We start from the raw sequence: 18,936 nt of genomic DNA on the forward strand, positions 1-18,936 counted from the left end.
AAGCCAAATTCTCCCTGCCCCATAGAAACCTCAGCAGGGCTTTGGGGTTGGATGTCCCACAGTCCAGAGATAGGGTGATGGGTTTCACTCAAGTATTGAAACAAACCTTTATTTTTTTTTCTTTTCTATTTCCCCCCATTTTATCCTTCCTATAAAATCTCCAACCTTGGGGGGCCTGGGTGGCTCAGTCAGTTAAGCATCTGCCTTTGGCTCAGGTCATGATCTCAGGGTCCTGGGATGGAGCCCTCTATTGGGCTCCTTGCTCAGCAGGGAGCCTGCTTTTCCCTCTCCCTCAATTTCTGTTCCCCTTGCTTAAGTGCTATCTCTCTCTCTCTCTCTCTCTCAGGCAAATAAATACATAACATTTTAAAAATAAAACAAAATCTCCATCCTTGCAAAGCTAACCGGATAATATATCTGAATTAGCACTAGGGGATCCCTGGATCGCACAACACAAAGGCTTAAAATAAACGAGTTTCCTCGTTAGCTTAATTTGAAATGCTTTCTTTAGTGGCAGGAATGGGAAGAGGAGATGTTTCTTGCTAACCTCCCAATAAGACTACCATATTTAACACACTTGGAGTGGTACAAGGAGACCATAATAGGAGGAATTACAGCCCCAAAATGGAGGCTCACCCCTCCTATTAGTGTTGACAGGTATGATGAACTTACTCCAGGGAACACTGACAAAATGTGTGAAGCTTCCATCTGATCCTAGTATGCCAGACAGGTCCCCTTCCACGACTAGAGAAGTGCCCCGGAGTTGGCAGCATTCTAAAATGCTGAACAAATCCAACTGAACAAATGTGCACTTGGAATATACCAGAGAACGTATTTTAGAGAAGTCTCAGACCTGTAATTCATCCTGGCTATGACAAACCACCCATAGAGCTCAGCTCACGGCTCTGGCTCCTCCTTAGTGGAAGCCTGTCCCCAACTCACTGGAATAGGAATATAACTTCTCCATCTTTCCCTTTCGGGTAAATAAGAGCAGAGCTAAAATGAGTTACAGTTGTCATTTCCACCCTAACTTCCCCAAAACGCCACCATCACCAAAAGTGTAAACAGAACTCTGGTTCATGAATTTCTTGTTCTTCGCACCAGAACCAGAAATAAAAATTGCTCTATCTATCCATTAAGCACAAGCAATGTAATTACTTCAGTGATAGATTTGAAAAGGGGTGTATGTGCATTTTGAGTCCATCCTCTGTATGCCTTCTTCATGTTTATCTGCAACGGCCATCATATAATTACTGACCAGCCCTCAAGAAATCAGGTTACAAATCCATTTCTTCTTGCACCCCCACTAATGACCTAAGGGATAGGGACAGTAACCTCTACAAACTGTGAGGGCCCTGGAACTTAAGTTTCTACCCATGAGGCAAGGTTAACCAGTTTTAATTCAATTTATAAAAAGGGCAAGTTTGAATACAAGTATCAGTATCTAGAGTACTAATTTACCCTTAGCTTCTGATTCTATATTCAGCTACCTTTTAGATATAATAAACACCTAGAAGACCTACCAACACCCCAAACTCACAACATACACAAGTGAATCCATCCTCTTTCTCTGAAATTTGGTCTCCCCCCTATTCCTCTTAATAAGCGGTGTCGTCTTTTGGATGAAACCAGAAACCCCAGAATTATCCCTGACATACCCTCTTTCTCAAGCTCTACATTCAGTGCATCAATAAATTCTATTACTTCCACTTCAAAAGTAGTCCCAAAGCTAGTTTCTTCTCTCCATCTCCATTCCCTGCTCCAAGCCATCATCATCTCTCACCTAACTGACTGCAACAGCCTCCTAACTGATCTCTCTGCCTGTACAGGTTCCACCTTCAAGAATTCTTTCTCCATATCTAAGCCAGAGTGATTTCAGAAAATGCTTACCAAATCATATTACAACCCTACTTCAAACTCCCTAATGAGAGACATATACTATTCATAAATTGGAAGATTCAACACAGTACAGATGCCAACTCTCCCCAGATTGATATAGTGGTTTAATACAATTCCTATCAAGATCCACACAAAAAGTTTTGTAAATATAGATGAGATTATTAAAAAAATTTATGTGGAAAGGCAAAGGAACTGTGATACATTAAACAAATTTGCAAAAGAAAAATAAAGTGGGGAGAAACAGAATAAAGAATCCAGAAATAGACCCACACAAATATGCCTAAATGCTTTTTGACAAAGATGCAAAAGAATTCAAATGGTGCTGAAACAACTAGATATTCATAGCAAAATGATGAACTTTGATTTAAACATCACACTTCATGTAGAAATTAACTCAAGGGGCACTTTGGTGGCTCAGTAGGTTAAGCATCTGCCTTCGGCTCAGGTCCTGATCCCAGGGTCCTGGGATCAAGCCTCTCACTGGCTCCTTGCTCATCAGGGAGTCTCCTTCTCACTCTCCTGCCCTCCCCTCACACACAAGCTTGCTTGCTCTCTCTCTCTCTCTCTCTCATACCTTCTCTCTCAAATAAATATATAAAATCTTTTAAAAATATTTTTTAAATTTACTCAAAATGGGTCACTGACTTAAATGTGTTCCATAAAACTATAAAACTTTTAGACAAAAATAGGAGAAGGTCTTCAGGATCTAGAGCTAACCAGAGCTCTTACATATGACATGATCCACACAGGGAAACATTGATGAATTAGGTCTCATCAAAATTAAAAGCTTTAAATTGGATGAAGGTGGTCAAAAGGTAAAAACTTCCAACTATAAGATATGTAAGTATTGGAGATGTAATGTACACATGATGACTATTTTTAACATTGCTATCTGACATTTTCAAAAGTGACTAAGAAAGTAGATCCTAAAAGTTCTCCAAGGAAAAATATTTTTGTTACTATATGAGGAGATAGATGCTAATATTGTGGTAATAATTATGCAATATATGTATGCAAGTCATTATGCAGTACACCTTAAACATATACAGGGCTGAATATCCATTATATCTCAAGAAAACTGGAAAAAATACAATAAAGTTTTAAAACAACATTTGCCCCTCCAAAGACCCAGCTAAGAGGATTAAAAGACAAACTGCAGACTAGGAGAAAATATTTGCAGACCAAATAACTGGCAAAGAATCTAGAATAAATAAAGAGCTCTCAAAACTGAACAGTAAAAGCAAGCAATCCATTTACAATATGGGCAAAAGACATGCACAGATATGCACCAAAAAGGATATATATACATATGGCAAGTAAGCACAAGAAAAGATATTCAATATCATCAGCCATTATACAAATGCAAATTTTCTTAATGAGATATCACTGCACACCTATTAGAATGGCTAAGAAAAAAATGAAAATATCAAATGTTGGTAAAAATGCAAAGAAACTTTATTAATGTAAAACTGTAAAACCACACGAAAAAATTGTTTGGCAGTTTATTTAAAAACTAAACATATATTACCGTAAGACCCAGAAATCACATAGTTGGGGATTTATAGCAAAGAAATGAAACAGACATTTACACAAAAGCTTACACATACATGTTCATAGCAGCTATATTCATAAAAACAAAAAACCAGAAACAACCCAAATGTTCATAACAAGTGAACAGTTAAGCAACACTGCTAAGGTATAAAAGGGAACAAACTATTGATACAAGTGAAAACCTGAAATAGATCTCAAGAGAATTATGCTGAGTGAAGATAAAAATCCAGTGTCAAATGTTACATACATATAATTCTATTCACGTGACCTTCTCAAAGTGAAAAAATTACAGAGATGGACAATAAATCAATGGATGCAAAGGGTTACGGCACAATGAAAGCATAATACCAGGGAGTTTCTTTGGGGTTGATGGAACAGTTCTGTATTGTGATTGTCACCATGGTTATGTGGATCTATACAAGCATAAAAGGTCACAGAACTACACACACACACACACACACACACTGAATCCAATTTAGTTCTGTACTTGAGTTAATGAGTGGTTTTCAACTATAGGCAACCCCATCCTCGGGGGACCTTTGGCATGTCTGGAGATATTTTTGGTTGTGAAACCTGATGCAGGGAGAGGGGTTGCTATGGCCATCCAGTGGTAGAGATCAGAAATGCTTCTGAACACCCTACAATGCACAGGACAGGCCCCAACAATAAAGAATTTTTCAGTTCAAAATTATAATAGTACCAATAGTGACAAACCCTGTGATAATAGCGTTATACCAATATCATTTTTTAAAATTTTGACAAAGTACTATAGTTGTGGAAGTTATTATCATTGGGAAAAGCTGGATGAAAGGTACACAGAAATTCTCTGTGCTAGTATTTTTGCAAATTTTTGTGAGTCAAACTATTTCAGAACAAAAAGTTAGACTAATTAAGACCACTACAACTACACTACTCCTAATAATAATAATAATAATAATAATACCCTCCAATGATTCCTCATTGTTCTTAAAACCCCAACTCCTAAACATATGTTTCTCTTTTTTAAAGATTTTATTTATTTGTGAGAGAGAGAAAGACAGAGTACAAGCAGGGGGAGCTGCAGACAGAGAGAGAAGCAGGCTCCCCACTGAGCCAGGAGCCAGATGCAGGACTCCCTCCCAGGACCCTCTATTATGACCTGAGCTGAAGGCAGACGCTTAACCTACTGAACCACTCAGGCGTCCCACTAAACCTATATTTCAAAACACAATTCTATCTCTACCACTTACTAGCTTGTGCAAGCTTCAGCAACTAACTCCCAGATTTTTCACTTATAAAGTGCAAATAATAATTCTGTAAAGATAATGTAAGCTAAGTTCACAAAAACATTCTTTAAATTAGGAACTGCTATACACCTGGGAAGAATGATTATCACGTTTCAGCCCTGGCTCTCAGTACCCACTAGATCATCTCCAGCCAAACTGAACTATTGGCTGGCCCATGAATACACCCTTTCTGTGTCATCTTCATGTTGGGCTATCTGCCTAGCTCTCTCCCCCATCCATGAACTCTACCCATTGAAATTCTACCCACAAATAATTCATGCACAAAGATGTACTGGTTAGAGAAAGTGGGGAAGAAGGAAAATCTTAGATGTTCTACATGAGAGAAAATGGTAAAGAAAGTTGTTACAACACAAATGAGCAAAGGGGAAGAAAGAGAGATAGAGAGAGAGAGGCAGACCAAGGAAAAGACTCTTAACTATAGAGAACAAACAGAGGCTTACCACAGGAGAGGTAGGTGGGTGAAATAGATGAATGGTGATGGAGATTATGATTACACTTATCATTATGAGCACTGAGTAATGCAGAGAACTGCTGAATCACTATATTGTACACCCCAAACTAATAGAACACTGTATATTAACTAACTAGAATTCAAATAAAACCTTAAAAAGCAAAAAATTAAAAAGTTGTTACAATCTAGAAGAGTGCTGAAACCTATTCATTCATTCATTGATTTAACAAATATTTATTGAGCATCCAATAAGTGTCAGGCACTTTGCTTACCACTGAAACACAATAGTGTGCATGGCTGGCAATAAATACTGATAGAATGAGCAAGAAAACAGATGAATGAATAACAGACTTTTTCAAAGGAGTTATTTATTTATTCATGAGAGACAGAGAGAGAGAGGCAGAGGCAGAGGGAGAAACAGGCTCCCCACAGGTCAGGGAGCCCAATGCGGGACTCAATCCCAGGACCTCAGGATCACAACCTGAGCTGAAGGCAGACACTTAACTGACTGAGCCACTCAGGTGCCCCCTGAATAACAAAATATTATGCAATTATTATTTAAAGCTTTAAAACTTTTTAAGGTATAAGATTGTGATATAATGTTAGACAATTAAGATAGAATATCAGATAGTTAAACGAAAAATAGGACTTGTTAAAAAAAAAAGTATAGAAAAAAATGAAATTTGGGGCGCCTGGGTGGCTCAGTCGTTAAGCATCTACCTTGGGCTCAGGTCGTAATCTGGGTTCCTGGGACTGAACCCCGCATCGGGCTTCCAGCTGGGAGCAGGGAACCTGCTTCTGCCCCTCATTCCACCTCATTCCCCTCATACATTTCCCCCCTCACCCCCCACTTATGCTTGCTCTCTTTCTCAAAAAATAAATAAATAAAATCTTTTAAAAATGAAATTTGTCACTATAATTTCTGAATGATAGACTACACACACACACAAAGTAGGGAGGAAAAGGAGGATAACAGTGAAGAAAGATAAAGGGACAGGACAGAAGAGCCTTCTCAAAGAGAACAGGAGTTCCAAATGTTTCCTCAGACAGAGAAGAGAATGTAATGCTAACCAGTTTCCCAAACTACTTCTAAAACCATCAAGTAAATTTCAGACCCCTCCTAGGAAGTACTTTGCCACCTCAGTTTGTCTCAGGAACGTCAGCTGAGCTGGGAGGAAAATGAGAGGACAGAGGCAACTCTGGATAAGCTCAGCTAGAAAAGTTTGCAGCCTTGGCCTTGGCCTTGACCTTGACCTAGCCACCCAAATCATATTCTCCACATTTGCCAGCCAATCCTTACTGATTACTGGTTACTGCCTGCTATATCCTCAGCACTGCTTTGGGGACCACTAAGAAGTGTGAAGTGTAAGGAATTTACAATCTAATGGAGAAATCAAAACATACATCAATATACATACATATCCACACATTTATGCATTCATGTCTGCATATATTTAGAGGTAACTCATGCTCAGGAGGTATGTGATAAGAATCAAATGAAGAGTTCAGACAGCAAGTGCTGTGAGACCTCATAAGACAAGAGCACTGATGGACTGCGTGGAATGGAACGACATCCTGCCAGAGATGAGAACTGAGCTAGAAATGGAAATAGCTAAAAAGCCATGGTAATTTGCACATCATATTTTTCTTTCACCATGAGATAGAGTGAATGCAAATTACTCTCCCAGATCACAGCAAGGATCAAGAAGGTCGTGAAAGGCTTCCCTACGAAGGATTCCTAGTAAGAATGCAGCTGTTGGGAGCAGACTTTTTAAGAGGCTTGAGCCTGGGATGCCCTAGGTAAAGAAATCTTTAGGAGCAGTGACCGAATCGTGCATCAGTGCTTGTAGCCACAGTCATTTCTACAAGCATTCTGGTCACAATGGCCAAAGAAATTAGAATTTAAAGAAAAATGATGGAATTTTTATTCTTGACTCTTCGTTACATCAAAGAAGCCCAGAGTCTGGACTGGGATTTTGTGTGTAAATGATTCAGTTTCATGAAAGAAAACTGAAGGGCCTGGATGTTCCAAGACAGGATAAGAAATGCCAAAACTCAATCACTTTTACTGCCATGTAAAATCACCCACAGTAACAGATATCTCCAGGCTGTCTTTCCTTCCCTCCTGTCCTCTCTAAGGGCTAGGACTATATATGCAAATAGCCTCAGGGAGTTTTCCTCTCACTTTGTGAGTAAAGACACAGTCTCAATAGTCTGAAGAAATTACAGAAAACTGTGGTTACCCCAAAGGTAGGTACAAAAAGCCTCCACATGACCCTTACATCTCAAAAAAGCAATGTCTATTTTTTTTAAAAGCCGAAGTTCTTTTTTTAAAAAACACTTATTAAATCTTTTTGTACTCCAGAGAAATTATATTTAATAAAAACAGATATTACTTCATCAAAGCTATCCCATTCTTCCTATCAAGTTTTTCTGGGGTAGATTATCAGGGGTGCTCAGTCTGTAGGCCTTTTGGTCAGAAACAGAATACATTTTAAATTCCTAACTACGTATTCCCCTCGTGGGGAGAAGTAAGAATTAGAAACCACACAGTGCTAGGAAAGGGCTCCTGCAGGCCTTACCAAACAGAAATACCATCCATCCTGCCCTCACGTCTAGCCACACCTGGGACAGGTGACCTCACCTACAGCAGAAACATAATCTATGAGCATGAAACTTCCATAATATTACAGCTGTCTTGACTGCAAAGGTCCTTAAAAACTATTTGGTTTACAGACCGGAATAAAAACCTCTAGTCTTTATTTAGGGATCATTAGCTCCTTCACAAAGGGATTATTGCCTGGCAGACAGACTCCTCCTGGGAGTCTAAACTTGCATCAGTCAACCACCCTTCAGCAAGGGAAAGGCAGGTAAGTATGTCAACTTGGTGTGGTAGTGCCAGAGCCACAACCAAGGCACCCCGAGCCTCTGTATGGGACTCCAGCTCCAGATTATTCTGACACTTATCTTCTGGAGGCTAGTATATGATGCCTCCAAGTAAGAAGAATAAAGACCTGATTTCTGCCACCACATGAATGAATTTAGGCATTATGCAGATTGAAAGAAGCCTGACATGAAAGGCCACATATAGTATTATTCCCTTTATATGTAATGTCCAAATAGGCAAATCTATACAGACAGACAATAGATGTATGGTTGCCAAGGCTGGGGGAAGTGGGACTGGGGAGTGAGCACCTAATGGGTACTGGTTCCCTTTCGGAGTGATGACAGTGTTCTGGAACTAGATAGTAGTGATGACTGCACAGCACTGTAAATGTACTAAATGCCACTGAGCTGCACACTTCAAAACGGTTAAGATGGGAAATTTTACACTATGTGTATTTTGCCCCTATAAAAAAGAAAAAAATATGTTACTTTTAGTTCCTGTTCTAGAAATTCTATTTGCTTCTTTTTTATATATGGTTATTTCTCCCTTGTATTTTTATATCCTCTCATTTATTTAAACATGATAAACATGTTTTTAAATACTTTACACATGATAATAAGTCTTTGGAGATCTACATCTTTGGTTTATTTGTGCTGATGGTAGCTTTTTTAAAAAAATGTGTGTTTGGGTTTTGTCTGTGAGAATCTTGTTAAAGCCTCAGTGAAGGGTAGACTCCTCCAGAAAAAAATTCAGTTTGCTTTTGCCACATGTCTGGATTTTCTACCAGGAATGATTTAGACTGTGCTTACAGTGTTCATTCGAATTCTAAAGCCACATGAGGACAGGCTTGTGATTGCAAAACTGAGGAAAGCTATCAAGAAACCGAAAAGAAAACTGAAAGGACCACACCATAAGGAGTCTAGTATTCAGAATATATAGACTCTTACAACTCTACAATAAAAAGACAGTTAATAAATGGGCATAAGATGAACAGACATTTATTTCTCCAAAGAAAATATATAAATGGCTAATAAGCAAATTAAAAGTTGCTCAATATCAGTAGTCATTAGAAAAATGCAAACCAAACTCACAATGATGCCACGTCATACTTACAAGGATGGCTATAATTAAAAAAAAAAAAAGCAGAACATACCAAGTGTTGGCTAGGATGTGGATAAATTGGAACCCTCCTACACTACCAGTAGGAATGTACAAAGGTGCAACTGCTATCGAAAACACTTTGATGGCTCCTCAAAAAGTTACACATAGAATTACCATACGACCTAGTAACTCCACTCCTACATACATATCAAAAAAAAAACAACAACAACAACCCTGGAAACTCATATTCAAACAAAACTTGCACACAAATGTTCAGAGCAATAGTGGCAGCACTATACATAATGACTAGAAGGTAGAAAGAACTTAAATGTCCATCAACTGATGAATAAACAAAATGTAGTCTCTCTGTAGAACAGAATATTATTCAGCCATAAAAAGGAATGAGATACTGACATGCTACAAATGCATGACCCTCAAAAACACGATGCTAACTGAAAGAAGCCAGACACAAATGGTCAAATATTGCATGACTCCATTTGTATGAAATACCCAGAAAGGAAAATCCATAGAGATAGATAAACATTAGTGTTTATCAGGGGCTGCACGGAGGTAAGGACTGGGAAATGACTGCTAATGGGTACCAACTTTCTTTACAGAGTGATGCAATGTTCTGGAATTAGACAATGGTGGTAGTTGTACAGCACTGAATATACCAGAAATGACTGAATATATAATATATATAATATATAATATTTATATAATATATAATTATATATATATAATTATATATATAATATATATAATTTTTTTAAAAAATCATAATAGTACCATTATTGATAGATATGTTCTCTCTATGAAACATCATTTTAAGAAATTTCAAATCCAAGTTCTAAAACCTTCCCAGCTAGGTACCTTTAGACAAGTTAGTTAACCTGTGATTCAATAACATTATGCGTAAAACAAAGATAACAGCAGTATCTACCTCCATAGGGTTGCTAAGAGAATTAAATGTGTTAATATATAGAAAGCACTTTGAACAGTGCTTGTCACATAGCCACATAGCCAGAATTAGCTAAGTGTTAGCTACTGTTATCATTTCCACTAATCCTCACAACAACCCCATGAAGTAGGTATTATTAGTTATTCCCATTTTTGCAGATGAGAAAGACAAAGGCACAAGAATAAGCAACTCACTAGGTTATCTAGCTAACAAGTAACAATCAAACCTAGGATTCAGAAACCAGCATTCTGATTCCAGGGTTCCTGCTCTCAACTATTGTCACATTCTACCTCCCATAAATCTGGTATGTAAAACCCCTGAAGTCATAGCTATTTTTGCCTAGCACGAGGTCCAAATAGGTATTTAAGGTTTTCAAAAAGTTAATCAATTTAAGTAAACACATTAATTAGATACTACCATGGCCGGTATCCAGGTATGGCAAAATGAGCGACAGGCACATGAATAAGGTTTAGAAAATTCTGGAGTAAACCATGGAAATGTAAGATGCAAGAGACCACACCTAAGCTGTTACCGATATACTAAGTAAGCTACTACACACCCATGATTATAACCTGTATAGATCTCCTGTGTAATAACTCAAACCAAGCCGAAAACTGTTCACCAGGTATCTGGCCCAAAGAGAGGGAGGCCAGCAGAACTCAGCAAGAGCCAGACTGAGGAAGAAATAACTTGATTAAAGTCAGACAGGGGCTATGGAGTTGCCATCCCTTGACCTCTTTTTGGAAATGAACTGGTCAGCTAACCACCTATTAGCTGGTTTCCCACCTGCCACCTCTGGGAACATGAGGCAGGGGGATTTCTCCATTAGTCACAGCAGTCACAGTACCCACCATCCACCATACTTTTAGGAGCCCAGGAAAATGTTTTAATTTCTTTTTAAATCAAAAGAAAAAATTAATATAACCTAAGGCACATTACATTTACCTTTATACCAACATAGTTGTGAAATATATATTAAATATATGTGAAATATAAATTTATATATCTGAAATATATTTTATATCTCTTTATAGATTATAAAATACATTTATATTATATATCACAATATATATTTATATATTTACATTTTATGTGTGTGTGCGTGTGTGTGTGTGCATGCACACACATATATATGGAGGAAGGGGCCCAATAAGGCAAAAACACCCAGGGTCCAGAAAAGTCCTAATGTGGCCCCAGTGCAGGGTGGGTCCCCTCACCTCTCTCTCCTGTGTCTGCAAGTAACTAGCTCAGCAGCCAATGCATGTAACACCCTATTCCCATCAGTGTCCTCTCAGTTTTGAGAAAAACTGAAGACACAGGCTGGAAAACCCCGCACTCCTGAATCCCAGACTTCTGGCTTCGGGAGACTCAGCAAATAGAAAAAGGCCTGAAGCAGAGCAGAAGGAGGAGAAGACCCCTGGCACTCTGGATTTCTTAAGACTCTGCCCAATAATCTTCTTCCCCAAAATACCTTCCCCCTCCACTCCTGTCCGGAACCTCCCCATTATGTACCCTTTTAAATAAAGTAATAAGTAATAAGGTGAAAAGTGCATGGACTTTCTAGTCAAACTTGCTGGGATGACCATGGATGGGCATGGTACCTGGCTTCCTGAGGGCTCGGTTTTCTGTTAAAAAAAAAAAAAAATGGGGATTATAATAATGGTGGTTGGTGGTTGTAAAGGTAAAAAGTAGGATAAATTGTGTATAGTGCCAAGCAGAGGGCCCACTATTAGAAGTTATTCTTAAATATAAAGGACATTAACATGTCCTGGAGCCCCTGCAAACACTTCTTGGAGGAAGAACCATAGAGCCTTCTATCGTGGTCCTTTTTTATTCAGCACATACGTGGAGAAAACCAGCTCAGGAAGATAACTGTAGAAAAGGGAAGGGGAGAAGTAGTGGGAAAGGCGGGAACTTTTCCCAGGTTTGCAACACTGTCCCAGGAATAAGGCACGCTTTAGGAGCCTGCTGCAATACTGTCCCTGGAATAAGACGCGTTTGTCGGCTCCTTGCAGAGCAAGGCTGCATTAAGAAGCACAGAAAACTTTGCACGTGCCAGAAACTGAAGGAAAGAGCCCATGCAGCACAGCATTCTTGGATGCATTAAGCACTTGGCAGGTTTCTACACTTGCACTCCGACGTGGGTTCATTACTAAAAATCTAAAGTCCTTGGAGCTTTCTCAAGAGGCAGGCTGGGTTTCTCGCAGTGCGCATGTGACCACCTGGACTGCTCAGTAAACCTGACTACAAACCACCTCTCCCGGAATACACCGGGGTTCTGATCGCAAACACCCAGTGCAAACAGCCTCCAAGCTAATTCTTTCGTCTTAATCACTAGCCCGATACTCGGACTTTGGGTACAAATAGAACAGAACTAAATAATCCTATCCATTAGTAACCAAGTTCTAGGAGGGGAGAGCAGCGCTCAGAGCCCCCACGCAGGGTAGACTAACTTCGCTTTAGCGTACGTGGGTCGCTGAGTGCTTCACACTTTCTGCAGCCCTATCTCTCCATCTTTTTCCCCTTGAGGAAGCAAGCGACACCGCTTCATTTGCGGTCTGGGGAACATCGAACATTGCGCGGAGGAATATGTTACAAACATTCCTCCACGAACTCCTGGTTCTAGAGTGAAGTCTTGCCCCTCCCCACCCTCCAAATCTACTTTCCCGATCCAGTACAGCCCCATCTTCCAATCAAATATTTCATCCTAGCTGGGAGAAGTCAGTTAAACTGCGATTTGGAGTCTCAGTTTCCCACACAAGCATGCCAATTCTTGCAAACGCTCGCCCTATTTTATTTACGCGCCCCGACCGCCAGTGCGCCCCCGTCAGGTCCCACCGACACCAACCCGAGGTAATGCGAACGCTAATAGAGGGCGTCTAACAGACGCGAGCGCGTACACTTTGAACGTACCCCCTATATAAGACGCGCAAGTCTCAGTTTCCGCGCCAGATCAACAAGTCCCGGCGTCAGAAGAGCACCCACCGGGCAGTTAGTCCAAGCTCTCGCCACCGACCCTAGCGAAGAATTTGTGGATTCGCTAGGCTTCATCGACAGCACTGCGGACATGCAGCGTGATTTCGGTTGCAGCCCCTCCGACGCCGGCTACCGCAGCCTGGGGGTCCAGGTGGAGGAGGAACAGTATGGTCAGTGCCCAGACGGGGGACAGGTGCTTTGGCAAACTGCAGGAGAGGAAATTCCCTGGGAGGGTCGGGTGGACGGGCCGTGGCGCGGCTATCGCCCTCTTTCTTCCATCTCAATCCCTTGCCTCCTCAGCCCACGCAGCGTGGGCTCCAATGCTCCGGCCTCTTTTTTGCTTTTTTCCTTTCCCAGATGCGAAGCCAACCTTGAGTTCGTTGGTTCTAATGGGAGGGGGGGAGGATACACAGTCCGAACCTGAGCGCGAAGGGGCGGTGGCAAACTGCGTTGGCGCGGGAGAGCGGAGCTCCCCGAACGAGGAAAACCAGGAGGGAGGCATTGGCGGCGGCTTGGAGCCCCCGCAACAGCAGGAGGAGCCGGCCCCCCCGGCCCTGCAGGGGCCACTGGTTGTGGAGAGGAAGCAGCGCCGCTACCGCACCGCGTTCACCCAGCTGCAGCTGCAGGAACTGGAGGGCATTTTCCATCGCACCCAGTACCCCGACGTGTACGCGAGGTAAGTGGCTTTTTCCTCATGCGCGCGCTTCTCCAGGGGCCTCAGAATCTTAGGCTTTCCCCCGGGACCCCTTCCCTCCTCTCTTGAGCCAAAAGCCACTTAGGGGGTTCGAGGGCGCCAGGGTCCGTCCTTGCTCTCAGATGTTGGGGCACTGGGACAATAGCGGAACTAGGGCGAAGCAAGTAAGGGAGGGCGGGTTGATCCCGCCTTTACCTAAAATTTTGGTATTTTGTTCATCGTGATTTTTTTGCGTTAATTTTTGTATTTTTAATATTGTATTAGAATATTCATCGTGATTGCTCAGTTTTTTCTGCATTTAAAATTTTGCGCACGAGGCGAGTTCGCCTCACCTTAGTCTCGGCTCTGCCACGTGGAGCGCTATTTCCTGGCGGCAGAGAGCGTTAAAAAGCCGGCGGACCAGGAACCCTTGTGGTGGAATCGCGGACCGCAGTAGTGTACGGAGCGGCAGGCCCATTCTGGCCCAGCAAGAATGCGAGGCGGGTGGGGGAGGATCAGGACGTATCTCTGTGAGGTTTTAGCGGCACTTTTTCTGGTTCTGCTGTATTCAGGCTTTGCCCACCAAAGAGCAAAAAAAGAATCTCCCTCAAGCGCTTGGCCAACGGTTTGGAGTTCCTCCTTGAGAGTTCCCCCTCTCCCTTTACAATAAACCCTGGAAGTACTCTGCCTGGTTAAGAACTCCACTTTAAAGGCTTTTGGCGTTTTATTTATTTTCACAGGAAAATAAATAAATAAATAAATAATTCTTTTCCCAAGAAAAGATTTCCAGGGTTGTTCTCTGCTTTTCCACAAACAGAAAAATTGATTGAGTCATGGTCAACAGACACACTACCAGGAACTTTCATATATGTTCCTTTTTTCTATTTTATTTAATAGAGATAAGTTGTCCATGGGAAAATTCCTTAAAGCAAGCCTCAAGCTGTATTACAGAAAACTGCACTGGGAGGGGGGATAGAAATAATGTACATGATATATTTCATTTTATCCACAACTCCAAATACTAAACATTTGCAATTTTCCTCCCACAGAGAAGAGATTGCTGGACGTCTGAATTTGACTGAAGCCAGAGTGCAGGTCAGTAAATCTTAAAAGAGCACTTGGTACAGGGAAGCCATTCTAAAACATACTTGAGATTTTGTCCTGGACATTCTGAAGTTGATGTGGTGTTTTTCCATGTTTCACAAATAAGTTTTGAACATTGGGTGCCTTGGGGATGGGAAATGGGATAGGTAAGCTGGAGCTTCTGGAAATTTCCCACTACCAGCGGAAATATGATTTTCTAATGGAAAAAAAATCAAACACACTGTTTTCCCCAATAAAGTTCTCCTCCTTTTTTTAAAAAAATAGATTTTTTTTTAATTTGACAGAGAGAGATCACAAGTAGGCAGAGGCAGGCAGAGAGAGAGGGGGAAGCAGGCTCCCTGCTGAGCAGAGAGCCCGATGCGGGGCTCGATCCCAGGACCCCGGGATCATGTCCCAGGACCCCGGGATCATGACCCGAGCCGAAAGCAGAGGCCTCAACCCACTGAGCTACTCCGGCACCCCAGTTCTCCTCCTTTTAACACTGGTATCTTTCAGGAAGGATGTTAGTCCTCCCTAAAGGAATATTTCTATGTAGAATCATGTTGGGGCTCAATCACACATGGGAAATACACAAATTAATGCACTGAAGAGGTAGGTTAAAAGAAGGTTTAACTACACTAAATTACTTGGAATATTTAAAACCAGGTGTAAGCTCTTGGCTAAATGAATAAATTTATAAATATTCAGACATTGGGGTGAAGGAGTTATTCACACGGAAAACACTTGGCATGAGTAACTAATATATGTTTAGTAAACTGAAACTGGGGTGGGAGGGTAGCTTTAAAGTCCCAAGTACCTGATCCTACTTCCTACTGCTATTTTTTAAGTGTTTTGTAAAGCAGCATAGAGAGTGACAGCCTTAAATTTTTAATTTTTTGGAAGACTTTGATGTCCGCCTGAAACATTGCTAAAATATTAGGATTATAGTAGTAATGGGGAAAGGAAAATTGTCTTGAAGAATGGAACCAAAAAAGGGAACCAATTTTAATAAAGTTCCATGGACCTAAAAAGAGGTGAAATTTAGTTACGTATTGTATACATTCAAATATATGCATTGCAAATGTCACACAAATTCAACTCTATGAAGCTACCAAATGTATAAATGAATATTGTCATGAGGAATCTTTTAACACTCTAAGAATTTTTTCCCTTTTTTTGGGTAGTAATACTTTGAAAAGGTGGGTTTTCTGGAATCTGATTATGAGAGTGCTCTCATTTCAGGCCAGATTCTAACTTGCGTTAATTTATTTTTTTTAAAGATTTTATTTATTTATTTGACAGAGGAAAAAGTGCACAAGCATGGGGAGCAGCAGGCAGAAGTAGAGGGAGAAGCAGGCTTCCCTGGAGCAGGGAGTCCAATGTGGGGCTTGATTCCAGGACCCTGGGATCATGACCTGAGCCGAATGCAGATGCTTTTAACCAACTGAGCCACGCACGTGCCCCACTTGTGTTAATTTAAAACACTTTTCAGGAAGTGATTATTAATTTGTTGGTCATGGGATCAAATAGGTGACTATCTGAGGTCATAGAAAATCGTAGTCTCATCAAAGAAATAGGATAAGTCTTCTACTTTCTCAAGCAGGCAAAGTAATCTCAGAGAAAATAAAGAGGTTTGCTGAGTTGCTTTTCCCCCTTCCTGGGTTTATGTAGTCCTCTCAGTGGATTTCTGAAGGGAAAATGAGCCAGAAAATCCAAGTAGGGAAGACTATGCTCTCACATATTTTCAAGCTTTGCAACATGAATTTCCTCCAAGAAACTTTATAAAATATGCTTCTCCCCCAACCTTTTGCAAATATAGGTGATCTCTTTTATGAAACCAGTATTGTGAATATGGACATAACACTGGCCCATAGCAAAATTTGCCAGATGTGGGCTTTATTTAGGTTTAAGGAGATTTCACCACTGATACATTAGAATCTCTCCAAAATAAGTTCTACTACACTGACTTTTTTTCAGAGTGTATTCATCCAGCAAGATCCCAAATCCTAAGATGGGAGAGAGAAAAGGTAGCTGCCCAGAGAGAGAAATGGCCCTTTGACTCAATTAAAATACTGTGGTTTGGGAACTTCCAAAATGATTAAATACAATGTAAACCTGATTAACTAGTATGCCAAGAGGACAGTAAAGTCTAACTGACAACTTTTTCATCTGTTTGTTAATAGTTGGCAAACACTCAGGGAGGAGCTTCTTTTGTGAGCCCTACCTACTCCCATTGTTGTTGAATATCTTTCTTAAATGCATAATTGGAGCTTCTGGCCTTAGGAATAAGTGATGGGATTGGAGCCCCCCTAGTTAAGGAGTGGAGCTGGCAGGACCTAAGGTGCCCTGCCCCTGTGGGTCACCGCATCTTCTGTCCAGGATCCTAGAACTAGCTAGAGCTGAAGGAGTGGACCTTCTGAGCCCAGGGAGGTTTGAAGGGTAAGGTAGATGGGAGCATGCAAAATTGATAGTCATGACAATGGGGTACCCAGTCTCTTACCTGGGGAGAAAATTTTCAGTTTATTTAATTTGGATTCGGTTAGGTTAAACTTTCCTTAACACTACAGGCTAAAATGGCAAGGCAATGTGAGGGGTTTCAAGCACTCATGTCCCAGCAGTCCCTGGAACCCCATACTCAGGCCTCCTTTGACAAACTTTTTAATTCTCAACAAGGCTTAGAAGAATGATCCCTTAAACATCACTGAAGGAAACTTTTCTGTCTAAAACTGCAATGTGCTTCTATGGATTAGTAACTTCAGACTGAAAAGGAGTTTTTCGAAAAAGGGGTGGTTCCCATCAGCATGACTTTATGTCAGGCCCACCTTTATACCATGCTCAGCCTCCCCCATAGCCAGCATGACACTTCCCCCGGTGAGGAGGGAGTGGGAGCAGCTGGACAGCTGATGAGCCAATGTCTCTTTACCCTGTTGCCAGGCATAGGCATTAACGTCAGGGAGCCAGTGCACATTATCACTTAGTCTTAACATCCAAAACCTGGGAGGGATAGACATTAAAGAATATTAAAAACAGGAAGAGAGACAAATCAATGTGCCCAAGTCTGGACTAGCCATGACTCACTAAGGATTAGCTGAAGGGAGGTATGTGGTTTGCTTTCCCAGGTTATTTTAGTAATAAGGACATAACTCGGCCACGCCCCCCCCATTTAAAAGTTCAATGGCAGCATTGCATGTTGTGTATTTTCTATTGTGACATTGACTGTTCAAGTACTAAACCAATCCCTTTCCTCTGATTGAAGGTCTGGTTTCAGAACAGAAGAGCCAAGTGGAGAAGACACCAGAGGGCCCTGTTTAGAAATCTGCCCCCCATTGCTTTGGGCCCTCCTGTGGGGGTGATCTTTGAAGGACCCTATGCTATTCCTGTTCTAGACCCGGGGTGGAGATGTGTTCCTCTGGTGCCTCGGGGGCTCATGCCTCCTGGGCCTCCACCACCGCCTGTGTTCCCCGGGCTACCTCTGCCCCCCGGGCCACCCATGCTGCCAATGCCACCTCCACCACTTTTGCCTCCCTTTGCTCTGGCCCCTGTAGGCATGGCATGGGCCCCTGTCATCAATGGTCATTTTGGAGGGCCCATTTTCTGAAGTGTGGTCTTTATGACAATTTTTCCAAAGGTTTTTTTTTTTCTGCCAGATATAAATTGTGCATAGCACATCAAGTAATTTTTCAAATAGTTGTTAAATGAATTAAATAACTGAACTAAATCAGTGCCTTTTGTTCTTGATAGGGCATGTTGTATTTTCAATAAAGTTGAAAATAAATAACCTATTGGTTTTTAGTGCCTAATGTTATAAATGGGGTATACATGCGAATAACTAAGGGAATGGCATTCCAACAGAATGTCAAAGAGGCCACCTTTCATAACATAATACCCCTGAGTCCTGAGTCACCATCAAGAGGCCATGCACACCAGTTTTCCAAGTGCCCGTGCTGGTTTATAGGATCAAACAATCTTCCACATGCCCCATCCTCAACAATGCTCATCCCCATCCTGCCCCATTTGGAGCACATCCCTGTGCAAGTTGGGAAGGGGTGAGTCTCTGATGAGAGGGCA

The 18,936-nt window shown here is 41.3% G+C and overlaps 1 protein-coding gene across 1 annotated transcript; it reads left to right on the forward strand.

Moving 5' to 3' along the window:
- Window positions 1-13,013: 13,013 nt before the first annotated feature.
- On the forward strand, window positions 13,014-18,576 carry ESX1 (ESX homeobox 1). The gene is made up of 4 exons (XM_013049052.2): window positions 13,014-13,282; window positions 13,470-13,788; window positions 14,835-14,880; window positions 18,125-18,576. The coding sequence occupies exons 1-4, from the start codon at window positions 13,204-13,206 to the stop codon at window positions 18,464-18,466; spliced, it is 786 nt and encodes a 261-aa protein (XP_012904506.2). The 5' UTR covers window positions 13,014-13,203; the 3' UTR covers window positions 18,467-18,576.
- Window positions 18,577-18,936: the final 360 nt, after the last annotated feature.

This window comes from Mustela putorius, unplaced genomic scaffold (genome assembly GCF_011764305.1).
Source record: "Mustela putorius furo isolate JIRA1106 unplaced genomic scaffold, ASM1176430v1.1 tig00003901_pilon_pilon_pilon, whole genome shotgun sequence".
Lineage (NCBI taxonomy): Eukaryota > Metazoa > Chordata > Mammalia > Carnivora > Mustelidae > Mustela > Mustela putorius.